General features: G+C 49.4%; 3 protein-coding genes across 7 annotated transcripts; 2 read left to right on the top strand and 1 right to left on the bottom strand.

Annotated features, from left to right (window-relative positions):
- On the top strand, positions 782-2,206 carry TAF10 (TATA-box binding protein associated factor 10). Its single transcript, XM_018059475.1, has 5 exons — positions 782-1,055; positions 1,194-1,348; positions 1,585-1,649; positions 1,738-1,852; positions 2,036-2,206. The coding sequence occupies exons 1-5, from the start codon at positions 824-826 to the stop codon at positions 2,123-2,125; spliced, it is 657 nt and encodes a 218-aa protein (XP_017914964.1). The 5' UTR covers positions 782-823; the 3' UTR covers positions 2,126-2,206.
- On the bottom strand, positions 2,173-9,410 carry ILK (integrin linked kinase). 4 transcript variants are annotated; one of them, XM_018059471.1, is made up of 13 exons: positions 9,305-9,410; positions 8,735-8,850; positions 4,780-4,945; positions 4,514-4,609; positions 4,233-4,329; positions 4,056-4,139; positions 3,871-3,956; positions 3,643-3,752; positions 3,406-3,533; positions 3,189-3,310; positions 2,994-3,093; positions 2,756-2,886; positions 2,173-2,586 (listed from the first exon to the last, which is right to left on the bottom strand). In XM_018059471.1, exons 2-13 carry the CDS (start codon positions 8,821-8,823, stop codon positions 2,437-2,439), a joined length of 1,359 nt encoding a protein of 452 aa, XP_017914960.1. In that variant the 5' UTR covers positions 8,824-8,850; positions 9,305-9,410; the 3' UTR covers positions 2,173-2,436. The 4 variants fall into 4 exon arrangements, with proteins under 4 accessions (XP_017914960.1, XP_017914962.1, XP_017914963.1 ...); XM_018059473.1 differs by having other exon boundaries at positions 8,735-8,845; positions 9,305-9,398; XM_018059474.1 differs by having other exon boundaries at positions 8,735-8,845; positions 9,170-9,363.
- RRP8 (ribosomal RNA processing 8, methyltransferase, homolog (yeast)) lies at positions 9,504-23,477 on the top strand. 2 transcript variants are annotated; one of them, XM_005689762.3, is made up of 7 exons: positions 9,504-9,718; positions 10,869-11,238; positions 11,465-11,918; positions 12,009-12,138; positions 12,264-12,370; positions 12,455-12,551; positions 12,779-23,477. In XM_005689762.3, exons 1-7 carry the CDS (start codon positions 9,620-9,622, stop codon positions 12,896-12,898), a joined length of 1,377 nt encoding a protein of 458 aa, XP_005689819.2. In that variant the 5' UTR covers positions 9,504-9,619; the 3' UTR covers positions 12,899-23,477. The 2 variants fall into 2 exon arrangements, with proteins under 2 accessions (XP_005689819.2, XP_005689820.2); XM_005689763.3 differs by lacking the exon at positions 12,455-12,551 and having other exon boundaries at positions 12,779-12,869.

Below are 23,768 nucleotides of genomic sequence, written 5' to 3'. Positions count from 1 at the left end.
TGTATCCTCGGGTTCTCCATCCACAGATTCACCCAACCGTGAACTGAAGATATATATATTTTTTAATTCCAATTATAAAAGACGAAACTTGAATTTACCATGTAAACTATTTACATCGCATTGGATATTATAAGCAATCTAGAGATTATATAGAGTATACAGTGCAAATACTATGCCATTTCATACAACGGACTTGAGCATCCACGGATTTTGGTATACATGGGTTGGGGACGGGAGCGGGGGGGAGTCCCGGAACCAATCCTACCAACCCTTCACCACCTATACGGACGGTGGACTGTACCTCTCTTCCCATCTGCAGCAGCACTGTGTCAGCTGTCCGGTTACCTTCACTTTGGGCAGCTGGCGGGGAAAGAGGCTATTCAACTCCACTACAAACCCTTAAAAGGCTGGATAAGGAACTTAGAAAAGATGCAGACAGGCAGGCGACCAACAGTAGAGAGGTGTCGGGGCGATGAGCCTCAAAGCAAGGATTGTAGGCGTCCGGCTGGGTGAGGGGGCCTCAAGCCCACAGAAGAGAATCCTCGACTTTGAGGGGTTCCCATCCCAGCGGATCCACACTGGAGAACCGCGGGTCCGGACGCGAAATGTCCGCGCCAGCGCAGTTCCGCAACACTTGGTCTCCGCCCCCCGGCCTTTGTCATGTAGCGGCTGGATGGGCGGGGAATAAAGGAAGGAGGCCTAAGGGCGGAGCGAGCGTGGCGTGGGAGGAACGAGTCGTGGGGCGCGTGACGTCACCCCTGGTGTGTGCGTAAGGTGAACGGAAGCGGAAGCGGCTCTGTTCGCCGCCTCTCCCACCGGCCCGATGAGCTGCAGCGGCTCCGGCGCGGACCCCGAGGCGGCGCCGGCCTCCGCCGCCTCGGCCCCGGGCCCGGCGCCCGCGGTCTCGGCCCCCGCCGCGCTGCCCGCCGGCACCGCCGCGGAGAACAAGGCCAGCCCCGCGGGGACGTCAGGGGGGCCTGGGGCTGGAGCCGCGGCAGGGGGCACTGGAGTCGTGGCGGCGCGGGCCGGGGAGCCTGCCGAGCGGCGCGGGGCGGGTGAGGGCCGGGACGGATGAGGGCGAGGGCCGCGCTTTGGGCTGGGCCCAGCGGCGGGTGAGGGCAGAGGGTAAGACACACCTAGCGGAACCCTCGAGCCTCCCACCTCCGTGTCTCAGTTTGCTGGTTTTCCTCCAGCTCCAGTGACGACCGGCGGCGCGGCGCCCCCGGAGGGGGCCATGTCTAACGGGGTTTACGTGCTGCCAAGCGCGGCCAACGGAGAGGTGAAGCCAGTGGTGTCCAGCACGCCTCTAGTGGACTTCCTGATGCAGCTGGAGGATTACACGCCTACGGTGGGCTTCCCGCCTGAACAAGGCTAATGACTCGCTGTCATGCCAACTTCTGCCACACCATCTGGATTTGCAGCATCCTCTTGTGTTTCTCTTCCTAGCTTTTGTGATTTTTCCCTTCTGCCCACCCAAACTGGGAGCTTCCTGATAGCCAGGCCTGCCCTCTATTTCCCTTACCCCGACTCTCAGCCCCGCTGTACACAGGGCTAACGCTTACAGTCGTCTAATTGATTTCTCAGATCCCTGATGCAGTGACTGGTTACTACCTGAACCGTGCTGGCTTTGAGGCCTCCGACCCACGCATGTGAGTAAACTCAGGGCAGGTTAGAGTGTTGGGTGTTTGTGTGGAGTTTATTGTCTATGCTCTTCTCATACCATTTTTTTCTCTCCAGAATTCGGCTCATCTCCCTAGCTGCCCAGAAATTCATCTCAGATATTGCCAACGATGCCCTACAGCACTGCAAAATGAAGGGCACAGCCTCTGGCAGCTCCCGAAGCAAGAGCAAGGTGTGAGGGGAGGCTCATTGATTCAGTAATTACCTCCTACAGCAGCAGAGGCTTAAATTATCCTGAAACCCCTTTGAGGGAAATTAAGCCTTAGGGGAGGTGAAAGACCTACTCAGGGTCACCTGCCTGGGATTGAAATCTGGAATTCCTGTGTTCAGCTGGTGCTCTTCCCTCTTCCCTCAGGACCGCAAGTACACTCTAACCATGGAGGACTTGACCCCTGCCCTCAGCGAGTATGGCATCAATGTGAAGAAGCCGCACTACTTCACCTGAGCCACCCAGTCTCAATGTACTTGTCTGTTCTCTTGTCCCCACACCAGCCTGTTTTCATAATAAACTTTATTGTGACAGGCAGGGCTGATCCCTCCCATGCTGGGAGACACCGTGTGGCAAGTGACAAAGCTTTGAGCCCATTCCCTTTTGGGGCCACAGTGGTAGGGATGGGGGCAGGGGATGGGCCCCATGGCTGGGGTAGTACCATGACTAGTGGCAGGGGAGGCAACCAGAGGCCTACTGCTTTGGGGAGGTGCACTCCCCTAACCGTGTCCTGACACCTCTGGAGTTCAGATAAGGACTTTCCAGCTCTACTTGTCCTGCATCTTCTCCAGGATAGGCACGATCATGTCAAACTTGGGCCGCTTAGCAGGGTCTTCATTCATGCAGATCTTCATGAGTTTACAAACGTGGGGGGAAATGCCTGGTGGGATGGTAGGCCGAAGGCCTTCCAATGCCACCTGCAAACACAAGGAAAAACAAGGTGAGTCTCAGAACTTGAGTCTCATGTCGGGAGAGACGTCTAGCCCTCAGGACAGGATTCTGTGTATTTGAATCAATGTGGCAGGAGCCCAGCCCCACTACAATTATTGTCACTACCACCACAAGTATATCCAGTTATGCTCTCACCTTCATTCCAATTTCCATGTTGGAGAGGTCAGCAAAGGGTACCTCCCGTGTCACCAGTTCCCACAGAAGCACTGCAAAACTCCACATATCTGCTGAGCGTCTGTTTGTGTCTTCAGGCTTCTTTTGCAGAGCTGGAGGGATAGGACTTAGCTGTTCCAGCTGCTTGTCCTGTCTGTGTTCCCTTCCATTACTACTGAGCTGCCCCTTCTCTGCCTCACATCATAATGCCATCACTCACCTTCAGGAGCCACCCAGGCAGGTGCATACATGCGCCCGGGGCACTGGAAGGAGAACTTGACGTCGGCCATACTGATTCGAGCAGTCATGTCCTCATCAATCTGAGGAAGAGAAGATAGTTGTGTGGAAGGAGGTAAGTCCTATTCTAGGGAAAAGACCTCTGGGGCTTGGGCCGGGAGTGAAGTTGTGATCTCACCATTACACTACGGCTGTTGAGTGCATGTCGTGGGATGAGGGGTTCTAGTGTGTGTAGGAAGGCCATGCCCCTTGCCATGTCCAGTGCAAACTTCACAGCCTGGCTCTGGTCCACAACGAAATCTAAGTGAGAAGGCAAGAGTTAAATCATTTGGAGAGGCTCACAGACTTTCCTTCCCCACACCCTGCTGCAGTGAGATTTGGCACTCCCTACTCACTGGTGCCTTCATGTAGCACATTGTACAGGGATCCGTATGGCATCCAGTGTGTGATGAGGGTCGGGTGAGGCGCAGGTGGAGACTGACAGGCACCAAGCACTGGGAGCACATTGGGATGTGAGAAAATCCTGGAAGAGGGAGAGAATGCCCCTGGCTGAGATCCAGCATAAAAGATCTCCCTCTGGGTGCTGACAGGGCCCCTTGAAATTAAGGCTTCCAGTTTAGGCCTTGCCCCACCTGAGCCGGGGACACTCCTCATTGAAGTCCCTGCTCTTCCTTGTACTCCAGTCTCGAACCTTTAGCATCTTCACGACAATGTCATTGCCCTGCCAGCGGCCCTTCCATAGCTGAGGGACAGATAAGGGTTAGAAGGCTTTAACTAAGGCCACTGTTGTCTTGCCCACTAACTGGAGGAGAAACTTAAAACAGGTGCACAACAGGTAATATGGTGGGGTGGGGAGTTACCTCTCCAGAGTGATTCTCGTTGAGCTTCGCCAGGAAGTTGAGCTGTTTGAAGTCAATGCCGGAGTGTTTGTTCAGAGTCCCATTTCCTGAGAGAGTGGGCAGGTCAGGTACCCAGCTTCCCTCTTTCCCAGCCCCAGGAGTCCAGGACTATTCTCTCACCACCCCTCCCCTCACAGCTGACTCACGGGGCCGAGTGCGGGTAGTCCCCTTCCAGAATGTGTCCTTGTATGGAATACGGTTCAGATTCTGGCCCATCTTCTCTGCCCGCTCTGGGGAAGAAAGACAAAGTCTTGACCTCAGCTGTTGTGTGGAAAGAGACAGGCTAGGACAAGACGAGGACACAGCAGTGGGTGGGGACAGACCTCGGAGCAGCTCTCTCAGGGGTGCCTTGGCTTTGTCCACAGGCATCTCTCCATACTTGTTACAGATGCTGACAAGGGCCCCATTCGCCACAAGGTCCTGGAATTAAGAGATGGCTGTGATGAGGGCATTCCCAACTAAGCATGAGTGCAGATGCAGTACAAAACCTTGTGAATGTTGTACACAGGACAGTACTCACAGGATGGGTTGAGGGTTCCAGAGTCTCCCACTCAAGCTCAAACTTCTTCCCACCCATCCCAGAGTTCAGGGCCTGAGTACTCACCTCTGCCACCTGATCTTGGCCCCAGAAACAGGCATAGTGCAGGGGCACATTCCCATGCTCATTCACCGCATTGATGTCAGCTTTGTACTGTAGCAGCTGGTGCCCATAGCCAAATAGAAAGAGGTAGAAGGTATAGTCAGTCCCAAATGAGAGAAGTGTACTAAGGCATGCAAGGAAGGAGGGAGATGAGTACAGATACTTTGTACGTTATGTTATAATGCCTGTGTCTTATTTCCAGGCATGTGCATCAAGGGGTTCATACATACCTTCTGTACAATATCACGGTGCCCATGACTGGCTGCCAGATGCAGAGGGGTATCATCCCCACGGTTCATCACATTGATTCGTGCCCCCCGCATGATCAGCATCTCAACCACAGCAGATCGGCCTTCTCGGCAGGCCCAGTGCAGGGGGGAGAAGCCATGATCATCCCTATGAGGAAGGCGCAAGGGTCATTGATGTGGAAGTGGGATGGGGGCAAAGGCTTTGACACAGGAAAAACTTTAATATTCTCTCTGCATACTCTTCCCTGGGAAGCCTTACCTCTAGAACTTTGATTCTCATTCATGCCAGCAACTCCCAAAGCTGTCCAGTCCAGACCTTCCCAAGTTTCAAACCCAACCAACCACTACCTGAAATCCCAACAATTCCATATGATTCACTGTTTTCATCTCCCTCTAGCCTTTCTTCCCAGGCACCTTCTATTATTAAATGGTAACATTCTTCATCTGGTTTCCTCTGCACCCGTTTGGCAACATCTGTTGGTTCTTTTCTGTTTTCACCATATCTTGTACACTGCCTTACTACATAGGTACTTGTCACACTGGATTGTAAAAATCTGTTAAATGGGCTGTCTTGTCTATTAGACTAAGCTTTTTGAGAATTGACAGCAGCTGTTCAGTGCATGTTAATAGGAAGGAAGGGAAGCTTTGAGAAGAAAAGCCACAGTTTATGGAAGAGGAAGCAAGTTTACTGATTGGTTTTGGTTCTGATACTGAAATTAGAATCTAAAAAGGGAATGGAATTAAAATGATGGTTTGGAGGGGTTTATAATGAAAAGGAGAAATGCTTTGGGTAAGTCATTCATGAGGCAGATGCCGCCACATAAGACAGGATTCTTAAGCAATCCTAGGTACAGAAAACAAGAAAATGAGAATGACTTAATTAGAAAGCTGTACCTAACTTTTTTCTTTTCCCAAGAACTTCTCTATTTTATAAAGTTAAATGTATAAAAAACAACAACAACAAAACCACAATTGGGTGGAAACTAGGCCTGCCTGACAGCCTGGGGCCATAAAAGGAAATTCCCTCCAGTCCTGGGCTGCAGATCCAAGGGGCGGAGCTAAGGGGGCGGTCCGTGGTCTGGGCAGTCAGCCTCCGGATGCCTTAGTGCTGCGGTCACTTCCCGTGTGGGGGCTCTAGGCGGGGCCTGGCGCTGATCAGGGGTATGGTCACCCCAGGCAATCCAGATGTCCTCAAAGCCAAAATGGGTGGTGGGTGTGACCTTTAACTTACTGATTTCCCTCTACAGCTGCCCTCTGTTCACAAAGATAGCCAAAAGCTTTTCTGGGAGGTATTCCCTCCCTCTTCCTAAAGCAATCACCACCCCTTACTTATCAGTCAGTTTTGCATCCCAGCTCTTTAATTTGTGCCCCAGTTTATCAGCCTCTGGCGGTCTGTGGCCCCAGAGAAGGCCAGAGCCTGACAGCAAAAGTATGGGCACAAGGGTTCTGCCCACTGCCATGCTCCGGTCACCTCAGAGCCTGAACTTTAATCCCAAAGAGACCAGCAGGAAATTGACCCTTCCTTCATATCCACCATATACCCAGTTGGGGCCCCGAAGCCTTTCCACTCATACCTGCACCACTTTCACTAATACCACTCTTTGATGCCAGCTTCATTGGAAAAAGTTACCTACCCTTTATGATGCCACCAACAAAATAGTAGCTGTGTTCTCTGTCTTTATCAGAGCACCGTTTGAAGAATTATATGAAAAATGGAACGAGTGTGAATTATAGAGAAATAGCGTAGAGTCTAATGGGGACCCATAAAGCCTGGATGAAAGTGACAGGTGATCCTTAACTCTCAAACCTAAAATCTATTTTCTCCTCACTTTAAAAAAATTCCACGATCCTGAATCAGCATCACTACTGCTTTTCTTGCCTTCCTGTCTCAGCCAACCTTAAAGAACTTGTCTACATTCACTTTCTGTACTTCACATTCAACCTGCCCGGGAGACCACTGCCTTGAGGACAAGCATTATGCCTGATTCTGGACTTCTAGCACCCAGTGCGTGTTCAGTATAGTTCCTTAAATGAAGGAACCAAGTATAGTCTGGTTTTTTTCACTTGTTTTCCTCTGAAACAGCTCTCACAGAGATCATTAAATACATAAATAATTGTAAATTCAATGGTTACACTTCAGTGCTCAAGTTCTTTGACCTCTTAGCAATCTAGAGTACCACTGACTACTCCTTTCATTGAAACATTCACTTCTTTAAGCCTACTCCAGTACTCTTGCCTGGAAAGTCCCATGGATGGAGGAGCCTGGTGGGCTGCAGTCCATGGGGTCGCTAAGAGTCGGACACGACTGAGCAACTTCACTTTCACTTTTCACTTTCATGCATTGGAGAAGGAAATGGCAACCCACTCCAGTGTTCTTGCCCGGAGAATCCCAGGGACGGGGGAGCCTAGTGAGCTGGTGTCTCTGGGGTCGCACAGAGTCGGACACGACTGAAGCGACTTAGCAGCAGCAGCATATTTTCCTGTTTGGTCTTCTAGGTTTTTCATCCCGTTTCATATCCACCTCTTCAGGTGCCATCTACATGCTGTGTGTGTGTGTCTGTCTGTGCGTGCATGTACATGCTTAGTCGTGTCTGACTTTGCAACCCCATGGACCAGTCTTCCAGGCTCCTCTGTCCATGGGATTTCTCAGGCAAGAATACTGGAGTGGGTTGCCATTTCCTACTCCAGAGGATCTTCCAGACCCAGGGGTTGAACCCGCATCTCCTGCCGGCTCCTGCCCTGGCAAGTAGATTCTTTACTGCTGAGCCACCTGGGAAGCCCATCTTCATGCTGCTGCTGCTGCTGCTGCTAAGACGCTTCAGTCATGTCCGACTCTGTGCAACCCCATAGACACCAGCTCACCAGGCTCCCCCGTCCCTGGGATTCTCCAGGCAAGAACACTGGAGTGGGTTGCCATTTCCTTCTCCAATGCATGAAAGTGAAAAGTGAAAGTGAAGTCGCTCAGTCGTGTCCGACTCTTAGCGACCCCATGGACTGCAGCCTACCAGGCTCCTCCGTCCATGGGATTTTCCAAGCGAGAGTACTGGAGTGGGGTGCCATTGCCTTCTCCAGTCATGCTAATATCGTCCAAATCTTTGTCTCCAAGTCAGATCTCTCCTGAAATCCAGCAGCCCACTCCACATCCACTTTATTGTCACTTAAATGTGTGCAGAGTGGAACTCACCACCCTTCAGCCTTGTCCTCAATAAAAGGAACCACTATCTACCCAAGCCAGATCCCTGATCATCATCTTTGACCTCACTTTCCACACCAAGTCTCACCAATTCTTTATCTGAAAGATCTCAGGAATTTGATCACTTTTTTCTTTTTTGCCTGTCCCAATTCTAGTCTAAGCCATCACCACTTGAGATGGACTAGGCAGTTAGTTGCCTCTCTTCACATCACCACTTGCTCTTCATAAAGCATCCAAGATGACACTTAACAAATGGACAATCTCATCGTACCATTACATGGCTCTAAACCCTTGCCCTTGCAATAGAAAATTATTATAGCCTAAATACTCTTGCATGATCTGACTGACCCTTGCAGACCTTTCCAGTCTTAACTTCTGTCATTCTACACTTGTGCTTAGAGCTTTAGCCCACAGAAGCCCAGCGGTTTTCTCTCCTCTAGCCATATGGAGCTCCGGACAGTTTCTGGCACTCTCTGCTCCGTGTCTTGCCCCCTAGCTTTTGCCCATGAGGTTCACTGAAGTTAGAATACTCTGCACACTCTGCCTGTAAATTCTTATTCAGTCAAGATTCAGCTCAAACAACAGCTTCCGGTGTGGAGACCCTCTGCCCCGCTGACAGGCTGTGCTTAACCCTCATCACACTGAATAGGAAAGTAAGCCGCCCGCACCAGAAGTGAGCACCCCACAGAGCGGAGAGGAGCATGTCTTTGCCCTTCCTCTCGCCCCCCAGCCACCCCAGCTCACCCCTGGTTGAGGTCGTTCTCCGTGTTGTCCAGCCACAGGCGGACCGCAACCGCGTTGCCCTCCCGGCACTGAGTGAAAATGTCGTCCATAGCAGCGTCCCGGCAGAGTCCCCTAGACTGGGAAAGTGTGGGAACTGTAGAAGGATCTTTTGGGGGGGGTGAGCCCCAGGCTTTATCCCCTACAGGAGAGAAGTGTGGTGTTGGGCTAGGGGTCTGGGCTCTGCGTCCCCAGCTACTGGATGTCTGAAAGGAGTTAGGGAGGCAACGGAATGGTCCTGGACTGTGTCCCTTGAGCGCGAGGGAAAGGTGGATCGGGCGAAGTAGGCGTTGATGAAGAGGTAGTGTCTTCCGAAGGGATGTCACGAGAGCAAGCACAGAGACCCTACCCGCGAACAGAGCTGGGGGGGGTGGGGTGGGGAGTTTAGGCGCCGTATACCCTGGAGGAGGCGATCGGAGGTCCTTGCCGGGGATGGCCCTCGTTCCCCACTCGGAACCGAGTAGGTGGAGGGAGGGGTGACCGCCTGGTAGAGCTCGAGCCTTGGGGAGGGGGCACGGGTGCCCCCACACTCACCGGGACTCGGGCTAGAGGAGCCTTCTCCGGGGAACTCCCGTCCGGCCGCGCCCGCCGCCCGGCCCCGCCCCTGGCCCTCTCAGGCCAGCGCGGGCCTCCTTCTCCCAGCCCCTCCCTCCCGCCTTCCTTGCCCTTCTAGCCCACCAGTGTCTAAACTCGATGGTTTTCGGCACTGCGCCGGCTGCTCTAGCCACTTCAGCTCTCACTCTTTGGTTTCCTGCCCTGTTCCGGCGTCTCTGAGCTGTCTGATTCTTAGAGACGTGGTCTGCACGTGGAGAAGCGCGTGGATCCCGCAACCTTGCGCTCCCCAGCCCCATGTTCGAGGACCCGGAGTGGGCCGAGGAGGCCCCTGTAGTCGCGGACCTCGGGTCTGTAGCCTTAGGGCTTCGGCGAACGGCAACCTCTCAAATCAAGGTGAGTGGCCCTGCAGGAGTACTCAGAACAGACTCTGCTGGATTCCGGAGCTGGGGCGCGCCGCGTGTGTAATTAGGGGGAGGGGGGCCGCTTGCAGCCTCCCCAAATCCGGAACTTCCAAAAGAAAGTGGCGTTGGAACTGAGAGAGAATTGGTGAGTAGAAGTTAGTGAAGCAAAGAGGGTTTCTTGGAAGGAAAGGCATGTGGAGAGACCCGGGTCAAGGGAGCATGACACAGAATGAGAGGCAGTGTGGTAGAAATTAGAGGGCTACGTTAGAATATTTGCACGTTAAAGATAGAAGCCAATGGCGTGTTTTAGCAGGGGGATGATTTCTTCAGATTTGCGTTTTGAAAATGTCACTGGTTGCCGTGTGGAGATTGAAAAGAGCAAAACTGAATGGCAATGAGGGCTGTCAGTGCCACTGTTCAAAGGGAGCTGGTGCTGAGGGAGTACTGAGAGTCTCCAGGATGAGTGACCCGTCCAGTAGGACTTCAGTCCAGAACGGTCTCCCAGACAGTAGTCCTCCTTTAAGCCTCTGCCGATGTGAGGGCTGCTGCACTTGCTCAGGCTCTTTCTGTCCTTCAGTCAGCCTGTGACGTGAAGTCTGCCTGCTTTATTCCCTCCTCTTCAACCCCTCGACCCACTGCTGTAATCCCCGCCACTGGCCTCTGTCTGCAGCTTGTCTCTTTCAGTGTTTTTTTTTTTTTTTCTTTCGGTTCTTTACAACTGGAGGCATCTTTAATACACACGTGTGATCATGTCACTCTTATTTTCAAAAATCTTCCTACTTATTATGAAAAGGTATTAGCTAGAGGTAGAAACCTGAGATTGAGTGTTGGAACTCCTGGTCACTAGCCTCGGTCCTGTAGCTCGTAGCCTTACAGTGTTTCTCTGGGAACCCCATCACCTCATCTATACAATGAAGAAAGTGAGGTGGGTGGTTTCTCTGGTCTCCAGCCTCCCAAAGGTTGGGATGGCAGTTTTGAAAGTTCTTCAGGCCCTGACAGTCTTCGTGATAAGCTAGGTAAGTTGATTGAGAATAATCCAGATGCCTCGTTACAGCATCTGAGTGAGGTCCCCATCTCTCTTCTTACTCCCTAGGCCCCATCCATTCTCCTCACCCCTGCATTCATCCCTTGTTTTCCCCCAGGGTGCCAACCGCCGCCAGCTCTTGGCCACATTACGGGCCCTGGAGGTAGCATCTGTTCCCCAGCAGCCCCCTAGCCTGCCTGGCAGTGACTCTGAGGAGGAGGAGGAGGTAGTGGAAACAAAGAAGAAACGCACGAAAAAGGGCTTGTTTGCTGGTGCGTCTAGTGAAGTAGAGGAGAAAAGGAAGAAGAAACGTCACAAACAGGGCCCACCTAGCAGTGACTCCAAGGAAGAGGAAGTGGAAAGGAAGAAGTGCCACAAAGGGGTTCTTCTTGGCAGTGACCTGGCTGAAGAAGAGAAAAAAAAGAGGAAACGCCAGAAACAGATCCCTTCAAATCTTGCCCAGCCCCTGGACAGTCTTGACCAAACAGGTAGTATTTGTGGGACGATGAGGGCTGGGGGTGTGGGGATCAGCTGACCCTGCATATAACAGAGTTCCTCTGCCACCAGTAGGTATGGAGTTAGGGAATAAGAAGTACTTTCCCATAGACCACAGTTTCTGTCTTAGGGACAGGGGTATGGCCAGGGTGACGTGCTAAGCCTCTGAATTCAGGGTATCTTGCTCCCCAGTATGCCTTTCTATCTCTCTTTCTTCAGATTCCAAAGCTTGGAATTCTAGTGCTACAAGTGATCTCACCAAGCCAACCTGTGAGACCCCTTCCTCTAATCCTCCCCATACGTTGAGTCGCAAGCAATGGCGGAACCGGCAGAAGAACAAGCGTAGACAGAAGAACAAGTTTCGGCCATCTCAGCCACCAGAGCAGGCCCCAGCCCCAGCCTCTGCAGAGGAGGCAGAGGTGCCTTCTGCCCCCAGTCCAGACAGCCATGGAGCCCGGGCAGAGGCTCTTCGAGCCCGCATGGCCCAGCGTCTGGATGGTGCCCGGTTCCGCTACCTCAATGAACAGCTGTACTCAGGGCCCAGCAGTGCTGCGCAGCGCCTCTTCCAGGAAGACCCTGAGGCCTTTCTCCTCTACCACCGTGGCTTCCAGAACCAAGTCAAGAAGTGGCCACTGCAGCCGGTAGACCGCATCGCCAGGGATCTTCGCCAGCGGTTAGTGAAAATCGGGCGCTGTGAAAAGCTAGACGTGTCAGTCCCAGGCTCAGACCAGACCAGTGAGCTCTTCCTCCCTTCCATTCCCAGGCCTGCGTCCCTGGTGGTAGCTGACTTTGGCTGTGGGGACTGCCGCCTGGCTTCAAGTATCCGGAACCGTGTACACTGCTTTGACTTGGCCTCTCTGGACCCCCGGGTCACTGTGTGTGACATGGCCCAGGTAAGCCCCTCTCTCCTTCCATGAAATGCGCTCTGCCCACCCTGCATCCTTGTGTCTACTCCTAGCGTTCAGTGCTGGCTTTCTCCTTCCTATAATGTGTGCTTAGTACAACCTTCTCTCCACAGGTGCCTCTGGAGGATGAATCTATAGATGTGGCTGTGTTCTGCCTTTCACTGATGGGAACCAACATCAGAGACTTCCTGGAGGAGGCAAATCGAGTGCTGAAGCCAGGGTAGGTGCTCCCAGGACACAGCTGCACGACTGTGTGCACATGCGCGTGTCGGTGTACTTACCCAGAGCTTTCCGTCCGTCTCAGGGGTCTCCTGAAAGTGGCTGAGGTCAGCAGCCGCTTTGAAGATGTTCGGACTTTTCTGGGGGCTGTTACCAAACTGGGCTTCAAGGTCATCTCCAAGGTGAGGGCCCCAGGAAGTCTGTCCTATTTTTGTCACATGTGTGGCCCTTCAGGCTAATAATGGTGTTCAGGAAGGAGGTCATTGTCAGACACAGATGTTTGCTTCTTGAAGGCTTGAGTAGTGGGAGAGAGCTGGGAAGCTTTCTGAGCAGGGGTGGGGCCTGGACGGAGGTGATCTGAAGAGCTGGGGTGAGGACTTAGAGCTCACTGGGTCTTTTCTGTCCCTAGGATCTGACCAACAGCCACTTCTTCTTGTTTGACTTTGAAAAGACCGGGCCCCCTCGGGTAGGGCCCAAGACTCAGCTCTCAGGCCTGAAGCTTCAGCCTTGTCTCTACAAGCGCAGGTGACCTTTGGAGCCCTCCTTGAACGGGGAGGCAAATCTTAAACTCCAGACTCAGTACTCTGAAGACTGTATCCAGCCAGACTGTGACCCAGGGCCTGGTACCACCCTTACTCCATCTCAAGAACAAAATGTAATGAAACTCGGCTCAACCCTGCTGTGATGAAGGCTTCTTGGTTCTGGAAAGCATAAAGTCGTTAGGGCTAGCTAAAGAGTAAGGAGTTCATTGTGAGAACACAGGAGTATGTGGGAATTACGGATCCCCTCAGTGTCATGGAAACTACATGGTTTGGAATTCAAGGCATCTCTGGGTTTGGTGTCTGTTTCCATCTCTCAAGAGCCGTATAAGCTTTCTGTCCTAGCAGCTCCACTCTCTGTTCTGATTTTCCTGTCTGCACACCAGATCCCTCTGCTCACTCAAAGCTTTTACAGCTTTGGTCTGCCCGGGCCTTTAAGGCCACAGAGCCTTAAGGCCCAAAGCCTTCTTGGCTCTAGAGCAGCTTGGCTCTAGAGCAAGTGCAGCAGCCCTCGCATCAGCAGAGGCACCTTGGCTGTAGTCCACCAACATCATCTGGACGTCTCGGTCAAGATGGTTTGATTGTCCCTGTACTGAGTACTTTTTCCCCCTGATTGTCACCTCCATCTTTGGAGCTGAATGGCCCTAACCCTCCTAGCATCTGTTGTTCTGTCGGGCCCTGGTGTTTGGCTGGCTGAGAGCACAGATACTGGAATCAGGTAGGCCTGCCATTGACTGCCGAGAGCCTTTTACTCTTTGAATGTCTTGCTACTTGTTTGGTGAATGATAGAATTACTGACTCATAGGATTGTTGTATGGGTTAATGAGGAAATCGGTAGCCAAGGCTGGGCACATAGGAGGTGCTCAGTAACTGCTGCTGTGGCTGTTGTGTGTTGCAAGCCTTTACTGTTTCTAAAGACCTTCCCTAAGCAGGATTAGGGGTTGAAGAGTAAAGGATGAATTTGTTGATTGAGGAAGACTCTGGGAGAGCTCAAGATAGGCCTTTCAACAGCCTTATTTTATAAGATTTTTAGAGATTCTTAATAGATTTTGAGCAGTTCTTTGGGTGAGGTGATGTGGGAGCTGGGTCTCCATAAATCACAACTGATTGATGCCATTTGGAGTGGGGATTGGCAGAAGACTGTGTCTGTTGTTTCTGCCTTGCAGTGGGCCCAGATCAGCACATACTAGGCCAAACTATGGGCAGAGAAGACTAGTTCTGGGAGAAGATGACTGGGATGACAAGTCCTTGGCCTCTTCCAAAAGGCATCTGCCATGGGCCCAGGTATAAAGATACAGTCTGTTCTGCCTGTTTCTAAGGGCTCCCCTGCTGGCTCAGACGGTAAAGACTTATTTCCAAGAACAAGACCTTAGAGGAACCACTGGTACACAGGTTCCAGGACTCTGCACCAGTTGAGTACCTCCAGTAAGGGGGTGTTTTGAGACAGGTTGTACAGGCCAGAGGGCATGTTTGGAGGCTGGGCTGTGAACCATCCAGCAGACACTGTTCAGTACCTCTGCACGTGCTTCTTGCTGCCGAATACTCATCTGACTAGCAGAGTCTTACTCATCCTTCCAGACAGCCTAGTTGTTTCCTACTCCATTACTCCCAAAGCAGAACTACTTTCTTCGTCTGCATTCTCAGAGCACTACAGGAAGAGATCAACTGCCACATTTAAATACTGTGTGACGATTGTTTTGTGCATTAGGCTGCAGTCTTCTCAGCTCATATTTATCTTTGTGTTTCCAGAGCTGGTCACTTGAGATCCATCCAAGGAGGTGATATGACAGGGTTTGTGGACCAGTGAGAAGCAGGGGTGTTGCAGGAACCCAGGTTTGGCCAGATGATGAGGTCACTAGTGACAGTGCAAGGAGTGGGCAGGTGGGAGAACTTCGGCTGGGAGGACTGGTGGGACACTGAGGCTTGGTGAGAGAAAGGAATTCTGAAGCAGATGTTGGGTTTCTGGCTTAAGCAACTAGTTGCGCTGGTGACGCCATTCAAAATGTTGGGATTTTGGTACCTAGATGATCATTTGGAAGCGGGACATAAACTCAGCAGCCAGGGGAGGTAATTCAAATCATCGTAATAGATAAGATAACCAGAGTAAGATAACGAGAAGAGAAAATGGCTTGGAAGAGAACTCTGAGGAGCATTTAATGGATAGGTAAAGGAAAATGAACCAGTAAAGGTGACAAGAGAAGGTGGGGCCAGAGATGGAGTGAAACCAGGAGAATGGATTTCTTAATGTGGAAGGAATGGGAAGGTTTTAGGCTGTTGGATGCTCTTGAAAGTTCTGTTAAAATGAGAGAAAGGTCAGATTTTGGCAGGGAGAGGATTTCTGCTTAATGTTGAGGGGTTTGAATTTATAGTGGTATTGTTCATGAATGATAGTTACACCAGTCGGCCCAATGGTGTTATCTCTGCCTGCTCAGGAATCTAGGTGTAACTGTAGGAAAAATGAGTACTAAGGGATCATCCAGAGTTGAAACCTTACCACACAATTGAAATGAAATCGAGCAAAGGAGTTTCAGACCATTCACAAGTTAGTGATGTCTATGCTGGGCCATGGAACTTTGTAGAACAACTGAGTGGAGTGAAGACAGGAGTAGGTAGTTTCACTGGGGGTAATTAAAAAAGTAACCTGGGAAGATGGGGGGCTGTGGTCAGAAACTGGAATGTCTGAATAGTTCATACTGGAAGCACAGCAGACGCAGGCAGTGGCCAAGTTTAAGAGTTATAGGAGTGAGTAGTAGTTATAGGAGTGAGTAGTTATAGTAGTTATAGGAGTGAGTGCCTGAGAGGAGTGCACGGGAGGTTGCATGGAGATTGATTATTGCATGGAGGGCTCAGGTATTGGGAGTGGGTCTGCATGGACTTTGAAGTTCTCCAAGAAGATGATAGAAGTTAGCATGGAACAGTGCCAATGTCTTGAAGAAGGGGCAGATTCAGGAAATCTGCAGACAGAGTAGGAGAGGCCGGATAGCACAAATTCAGAAGGACAGAGGGTCACACAGCCGACTAGAGAGACTTCCATTAATGATGTGAGGCTGGTGAGTGCCGGGCAGCCAAGACGATACCCTGACAGTCGTCTCCAACTTACCAGGATTCTCTGGGGATTACAGGGGAAACAACTGTTGCAGCAGCTTCATGGGGTGGGAACCTCTTGGGATCATGGGGAGGCAAGCTGTAAAGTCTAAGGACATCTGCCTCATTATAGAACATACATCAACTTTTTACAGTGTCATATCCCTGTTTCCTCCCAGGTGTTATGTATATTCCTAGATCTTGATTAGTTTTTCCTGTTTGTTATCATGCTCAACAGGACAGCTGGGGTCTGCCTTCCTCCCTCTTTTGCTTTCCTTCCCTTACTTAAAATTTGGATTCTTTCTTTGCCTGTTCTGGCTCCAGCCACCTGAATAAACATCTTTCTGGGTCTGACTCAGGCCCCCAACTCCCCCTATCTCAGGCCAGCCTCCACCTGCTTTTCCACCAATTCTGAAAGCAGGACTTCTGAGTGTGGGTCATCACTGCTCCATTATCAGCTTCAGGACCATCCCTCGTTCAAGCCCGGGCTTCAGTGTCTGATACTGAGAGCCTAGACTGAAGAAAGAACAGTGTATACCCCCTTAAGAAAAAGCAGCATACCAGCTGTTTAAGGAACAATGAGATCAGTTTAAGGTACAATTTGAGAATAGGATGAAGGAGTGGCAGTTATAGAAAGAGGTAAATGGGAGTGGGAAAGAGTCTAACTGGAGCCTCCACTGGGAGCATTCAGGAAGCTTGAGGTGTTTATTCCTAAAGCCAGGAAATGATACACCTGGAGTCTGACTCCTGCCCTGGAAATGCAGAGGGCGAGCAGAGGCTCACTTTCAGTGGTGGAGCCCGGGGTGTGCTGCTGCTTTTGCACTGGTCTGTGTTCTAGAACTTGCTGAAGTGAACCATGCAGGAGGGTATCCTGTGCACCTTGTAGCAGGGAAAGCATCGGGTGGCCTAGAGTGCTGTCCAGCATTGAAGAGGTAAGGAAGCACAGAGCGGTTAGGAGTGTGCCATCTGGACTAAGGAGGGAACTGTAGGGTACTACCCAGAAAAAAGCTGCACCCACCAGGGACTGCAGAAAAAGGACAGCAGGATGCCCCCTTTCAATCTGTGAGGCCCATGGGACCCAGAACTATCCAACTGGGCAAAAGCTGTCTTATCCCCTTCCTTCTCTGCAGTTGGGCCCAGAGCAGTCAGCAGCTATTAGGTGCAGAGGAGGTGAAAAGAGCAGAGAGCCTAGAGATCATCCCCCGTCTTCTCCAGTGCAGGCTTCTTGACTTTAGTGGGATAGAGCTGAGGGGTGAAAACAGCTAAAGCCAGAAGAGGTGCAGATTATTTATTGTTACATAGGATTAGATGTTGTAATCACTTGAGATTGGGTTTGTATCTTATACTGATCCTAAGAATCTGTGAACTGAGAATGAGCCGTAAGTCACAGGCTTGCCACAGCTTTTCTCTGAAAGAAAAAAGGTCGGAGGGGTGGTGAGAGACAAGAATAAAGTTGGATTTGGATAGCAGTCTGTGCTCATGCTTCCTCAGCATCCGTTTTAGAGGTTGACTACCCCTGCAGTCACTGGTGTGCTCCAGCTTTTGTTCTTGTAACACAGTCCTAAGGGAACACAGTCCCCAAAGAAACAACATGATCTTGGCGGAGACACAGCTCAGCTCTAGTCACTCAACCACTTACATAATTGCACAAAGCCCTTCACAGATTTTCACAGAGACCTCTAGGTTGTCCTCCATCCCCGGTGACTTCCCAGGCTGGCCACCTGGTTCTGACTAGTATAGTCACCACATTACCAGTCCAGCTGCTTCCACTCCTGTTCCCAGAGCAATTCGTTTGCCGCACAGCCAAGTTGAGCCTTTTTAGAATGTAAGTCAGATATGTCACTTCTCTGCTTACTCTGAGAACGAAAGGCAGACTCCTTTCCAGGGCCTAAGTGATCTTGCCCAGGCCTCCCTCTCCAACTGCATCTTAATCCACTCCTTCCACATGAAAAACTCTAGCTGCACGGGCTTTCTTTTTATTCGTCAAGCGTTCCAAGCCATTTCTACTTCTGGGTCTTTATAATTGCCACTTCGTCTTCCCAGGGCACTTTTCCCTGGTGAGTTCATTTTCATCTTCCAGATCTTCACACTAGCATCTTGTATTCTGTAAGAAACAGGCTAGATCTCACCAGGATGTCCTTTTCCTGGACGCATAGTTAAATTACATTTCCCAGCTCCTTGCCTCAAGGTGAGGCTGTGTGCATAGTCCTTCCCCATGGAAAGTAAGTAGAAGTGATGTTTCGCTACCAGACAGGGCAGTTAAAGAGTGGATGAACCTTCTCTGTATTCTCCACCCCTTCATCTGCCTTTCAAGGTAACCTTGAAGCAGGTGTTTTGAAGATGGAGTCAGAGAATAGATCTCTGGATGATTGAGCCCCGGCTTAGAGGAAGATTGCTTGACCAAGAACATCCGCATTGGTTTTTACAAAGAATAGCCTCTTTTGCATTAATTTAGTGAGTTTGGGGACTGTTACAGTCGTTAGCATTATATACCCTGGCTAATATATCTTCTCTGGACATCCTGTCCACCTTAGTCTTAATCACAAAACAAGGAAACCTGTGTTTCCTTCAGGGTACTTCAGACATTTAATTATTTTACCAGATGCCAGTTTACACTATCCCTTGTCCTATGAATTGAACTCCTAATTGGGGAAAAAATGCTCACATGAGGAAATTGAGAGAATTATTTTATCAGTTACATTTTGATTGTGAGCACACCCCCCCCCACCCCGCACCAAAAAAAAAGATCCTCCTAAAGAATATCTCATGTTAGATTTTTCATCTCATAAAACTAGAAACCTGATGGTTGTTGGCACTGGCTCAGGAATTCAAGGATCTTAGCAGTTAGGTCTGTGTGGTTCTCTTGGTCTCTTGATTCTCATGGTCACAAAGAGACACCTTGTGATTAATCAGAAACACCCTACTTAGCCTTCTCAGGAGCCTCACAGATTGCCGCAGCCCCTTTCTTTTTGGTCTTACTTCAAGGGTCCTTCTACATTGTTAATACTCTGGTGTAAATATGTTCCATTATTCCCTAGAACATGACTGAGATCAGTCTGAAATACTAACATTTTAAATACATTTGTCTTCCCCACCCCTTCCCACATCTCAGTGACTTGTCAGCAACTCCTCCAATTCAAAGCTGTTCTCCCTCTAGCTCAGTTGGGGTGGGGAAACTGTCAGGGTTCTGTGTATTTCACTCATTCTTTACCTCCTCTGTCACTTCTAGAATTGGGATGGGGAAGGGTATATTAGAGGCAGAAAGGCTAAACTTTTGGTTTAGTTTGGCTTCATCAGTGCGTTCTACTAAGACAGGCATTTAAATGTTGGTTCAGTGTGTGAGGTGTTGGGGTTCTTTGGAGCCACCCGCTGCCCCTTGGGGACTTTTGCACTAACTGGCTCTGGTTCCCTCCTCAAGATACTCATCCCACACCCCTCAGCTTCTGACCCTGGCAGTGTATCCATAGCCTCCTAGTGCTAAAGAACCTCACCCTGGCCGGCAGCCCTCCTGAGAGAGGTCTCAGCCAACATCTTAAGAGTGGTTACCTTTCTGGGAGCCCCAGGAAGCTCCCGCTTGTTTGTCCTGCCAAAGGACAGAAGTGCAACCCGACTAGCAGCTGACTCCTCTCCCCTCGCCCTGCCCCAGCTAGCCTGACCTCTCCATTCTCTCTGGCTCCAGACCCCTACAAGTGTCTTGGGTTACTTTCTCCCAACAAGCCTCCACCCCAGTGGCCTTGTTGAACTGACGCTGTAAGTTTCTGAGTGCAGCAAGCCTCCCACTAGAGAATGTAATGCTGAATGAATATAAGGTCTCTCCCTGCCATGAGAATACAAAATGACAAGTGGTCCTCTTAGAGCCCTCCTCACGTGATTGAGGATAGAGGGAACAGCACTGCTTCTTTGCCTTTCAGGGGGACGTTCTCTCTGTTCCTCCAAATTCCCATCAATGAAGCTGGTGTTTCTAACTCCATGTGTGGTAGGAGGGTTAGTGAGCTCTGGATCAGCTTTATTATCTGAGAGTAAATCCTGGGCTGGGCTTCCCCAGTGTCTCTTCATTAAAGGGTCCACCTGCCACGCAGGAGATGTGGCAGGAGCTGCGGGTTTGATTCCTGGGTCAGGATCCCCTGGAGAAGGAAATGGCAACCCACTCCAGTATTCTTGCTTGGAAAATCTCATGGACAGAGGAGCCGGGCGGGCTACAGTCCATGGGGTCGCAAAGAGTCGGACATGACTTAGTGACTGAACAACATATCCTATATAGATATATCTAGGGCCTTTATTTAATGTCCTCTTATTGTGCAAGTATTTTTTAAAAATACTTATTTATTTGGTTGCCTCGGGTCTTAGTTGTGGTGTAGGGATCTTTTGTTCCGGCTTCTCTCTAGTTGTGGCTTGCGAGCTTAGTTGCCCTGCAGCATGTGGGATCTTAGTTCCCCCACCAGCATTGAACCTGTGTTCCTTGCATTGGGAGGCAGATTCTTAACCACTGGACCACCAGGGAAGCCTTTGCACAAGCATTTTTATAAAATGTGAATTGTTCTTGTGTGTGTGCTTAACGTACAGAGTACTGTCAACAAATTTTGTCTTATTTCTTACTTTTTTCCTTCACTCAACTATATTTTTAATATCCATCTGTGTATCTCAGTCAGGAAAATAGAAACCACACTAAATTTTTCAAATAGAGGACATTTAATGCAGAGAATTGATTCCTAGTGACAAAAGCCGGTCAAAAGAAAATGCTTGATGTAATTAAAAATTGAGAACTGGAGAAATCAGATACTGTCCAAAGGCCTGGGAAAACCAAGCGGAAGAAGCGATGTGATTATCAGAAACCAAGAGCTCAGAGAAGCGGCCCCTTTTGACTGGTCAATACTCAGACTTTTGTTGGGGAGACTCCCTCCACATAACCTGGCCTTGAGGGTGGGGCGCACAGTCTGACTCTTCCCTGGCTGTCAGGCCGGAAACTGATCTGCTGCTGGTATCTCAGAAGTGTAGCGAAGCTGCTGTGGAGTGCAGAAGAAGCCGGTAGCCAGAGCCAACTGTCTGCAGCTGCAGTACTGTAACAGCAGCTGGAAAACAGGAATGAAGACCCTCCCCACTGTGTTTCACTTTCAGTTTCCCGTTATGGCCTCTCTTTGGCAGAACCTAATGGAACCACTGGGCAGTGGATTCTGGGAAATACAGTTTGCAGAGTCACAGCTGCAGCAACACAACTCCAGAGTGTGTATGTGGGGGTTGAGAGGGAGGTGTGTTGCAGAGGGAGATACAGACAGTGCAGGAGCCGAAAGAAAACAGATAAATAACCAGAGCATTCCGTGTATGAATAGCTGCTCATACATCTAGATGTTGTTTCTGTCAGCTCTGAAGTATTTCCTGATAAGCATCCACCATAGTGAGCTTATCCATCCTCCTGGTTGCCTCAAACTCTTTGCCATCTGGATAAATTAAAACCCTTGCCATTTAGGGTTCTGAGTACAAAGTAAGTTCCCCCAGTTATGTGCACTGTTAAGACTTGGGAGGTCAGTGTCATGTTCCTGCTGCTTGGCTGCTGCCAGAGGCAGGTTTACATGTTGAGCTTTCTGCAGCAGCATTTGCATCGAAGCCAAGGACAAAAGGATGTGTACTGTAGTGGCTAAAGTTCAGTGTAGAACTGGAGGTTCAATAGGTAAAATAAATCTACTTTGTACAAGTTTGGCTTTGATGGTTAAGAGGAAAAATTATTGGAAGGATATCAATACGTTACTCAGAGAACTAATGGAAAGTCCAGGGAGTGAGGCTTAGCGAACAGACAGGAGCCAGGGCAGGATGAACAGCTGCAAAAACTAAGGTCAACTTTAGAGGCATCGTGGTTAGGGTGGCACTGCTGGGACCATTGCTACTTGACTTTTATCCTCACTCTTGTGGGTACATAGAGTGATGCTGAGAATTGAGTTTCCCTCTAAGTTCATGGCACTGTTAGGATTGGTTCATGAAAGGCCCCTCCTATTCTTTGTTATTTTGTTTGTTTCCTTTATTCCCGATTCATACTTCAGTTTCTCTTATAGTTTCACAACATATTTGTTGTGTTTGCCTGGACACCTGTGTATCCTTGGCAAAATAGATGGTGGTTTTCGTATATGCGTGTTTTGGCAGAGACTGCCAGCTGATCCTCACACCCATTTTTTCTTTGTGGGAAATCAGCTGGACTCTTTCCCAGCTTCCCTTATTCTTAAGTGTGATCAAATGGATGATAGTAGAACTAAGGTGTGCTACTCCTACGACCTCGCTCCTTAAATTTTCCTATGCACGGTCCCCCATGCTATTTCCAATTTGGCCTTGGAGCATACGACCTTGAAAGCTACACCTTGAAAGAACCAGAAGATGGAAGGAGCCTGAACACCACTTAGAGGAGAGCCACCCACCAATTAGGAGCATCTGTTTTGGATGTCTCGTGAGTGAGAAATAAATTTCCGTCTTTTTCAGCCAGTGACTAGTGATCTTTCTTTAAAATCCCTTTTACTCAAACACATCAGAAAAGTAAACAAAACAGGGCCCTTAAGAAAAGTAAACAAAAATGTTAAGCCTAACAATTTATCACAAGGCCAGTGCCCAGCTAGGCACCACTGGACTGAGAAACGAAGTGCTGACGACACCCAGAAGCCTCTTTTATGTCACCTCCCAAACGGGAGCAGCTTTCTTCTCTCAACATTACAGAATTGCCACCATCCTGACTTGCATAACATTGATTTCCTTGCTTTTGTTTATAGTCTTATAGTTGAGCTGTTTGCTTGCTCAGTCGTGTCCAACTCTTTGTATCCCCATGGACTGCGCACCAGGCTCCTCTGTCCATGGGATTCTTCAGGCAAGAATACTGGAGTGGGTTGCTGTTTCCTTCTCCAGGGGATCTTCCCGACCCAAGGATCAAACCCACATCTCTTACATCTCCTGCACTGGCAGGAGTGCTCTTTACCACTAGTGCCACCTGGCTGAAATACAACCAGTGTTTGTATGTTGACCATGGAGCAGCACCCTTGCAAAGTAACCTCACTTACTCTAGTAATTTATCTGTGTTCTTTTATTTTCTATACATATTATCCTCATAATATGTGATTATCATATTGGTTTATTTCATGCTTTCTAATTCTGTATCATTTATTCTTATTTATGATGTACTCCAGGAGGTCCATCACTATGTTCAAGTGATGTTGGTAGAAATCTTTGAATCATTCTCAGACTTGAAGGAAGAACTTTCAGTGTTTCATCACTGGGAGTGATATTTGAACTGAGATTCTGATTAATGGTTGTCAGATTGATAATATGCTCTACTTGATATTATTTGTGTTATGAATCAAATTTAGAATTTTGTCAAATGCTGCTTCTGAATTGAGATGATCATATTTTTTTTAAAATTCTGTCAGTGTAGCAAGTAAAAGATTTATTCATTTATTTTATATGTGAAATCAACCTTAAGTTTTTGGAATAAAATCAGCTTAGTTGATTACACCCGTTTTACATATTGATGAAATCAGTTTGATAATATTTTGTATAGGACTTTTTAGTCTGTGCTCATGAGTGAACATACATGATACCTTCCTATAAATCCTTTTCCCACACAATGCAGTGTTTTTAAGTTCTTTTCATGTTGCTCTCCGTACTATAACTCACTTTTAGCACTGTCTTCAAATGTTCTAATGACTTCCCATCTTATAGCTCAGAGTTCTTACTATAGCTAAAACGGCCCTGTCTTGTTTGGACACTCACCCCCTTTACACACACCCTTCCAGCCATACTGTCCAT

This window comes from Capra hircus, chromosome 15, assembly GCF_001704415.2.
Source record: "Capra hircus breed San Clemente chromosome 15, ASM170441v1, whole genome shotgun sequence".
NCBI lineage: Eukaryota > Metazoa > Chordata > Mammalia > Artiodactyla > Bovidae > Capra > Capra hircus.
The sequence above is the reverse complement of the archived record's forward strand: the minus strand, read 5'-3'. Positions and strand labels throughout refer to the sequence as shown.

Excerpts from the sequence above, each read along its gene's own strand:
- TAF10 (XM_018059475.1), top strand. The coding sequence starts at position 824 with ATGAGCTGCAGCGGCTCCGGCGCGGACCCCGAGGCGGCGCCGGCCTCC. Across the intron at positions 1,056-1,193 it reads TGCCGAGCGGCGCGGGGCGG|CTCCAGTGACGACCGGCGGC; the intron begins GTGAGGGCCGGG and ends GTTTTCCTCCAG. Across the intron at positions 1,853-2,035 it reads GCTCCCGAAGCAAGAGCAAG|GACCGCAAGTACACTCTAAC; the intron begins GTGTGAGGGGAG and ends CTCTTCCCTCAG.
- ILK (XM_018059471.1), bottom strand. The coding sequence starts at position 8,823 with ATGGACGACATTTTCACTCAGTGCCGGGAGGGCAACGCGGTTGCGGTC. Across the intron at positions 4,946-8,734 it reads GAGAACGACCTCAACCAGGG|GGATGATCATGGCTTCTCCC; the intron begins GTGAGCTGGGGT and ends CCTTCCTCATAG. Across the intron at positions 3,094-3,188 it reads TCAACAGCCGTAGTGTAATG|ATTGATGAGGACATGACTGC; the intron begins GTGAGATCACAA and ends TCTCTTCCTCAG.
- RRP8 (XM_005689762.3), top strand. The coding sequence starts at position 9,620 with ATGTTCGAGGACCCGGAGTGGGCCGAGGAGGCCCCTGTAGTCGCGGAC. Across the intron at positions 11,239-11,464 it reads GGACAGTCTTGACCAAACAG|ATTCCAAAGCTTGGAATTCT; the intron begins GTAGTATTTGTG and ends CTCTTTCTTCAG. Across the intron at positions 12,371-12,454 it reads AATCGAGTGCTGAAGCCAGG|GGGTCTCCTGAAAGTGGCTG; the intron begins GTAGGTGCTCCC and ends CGTCCGTCTCAG.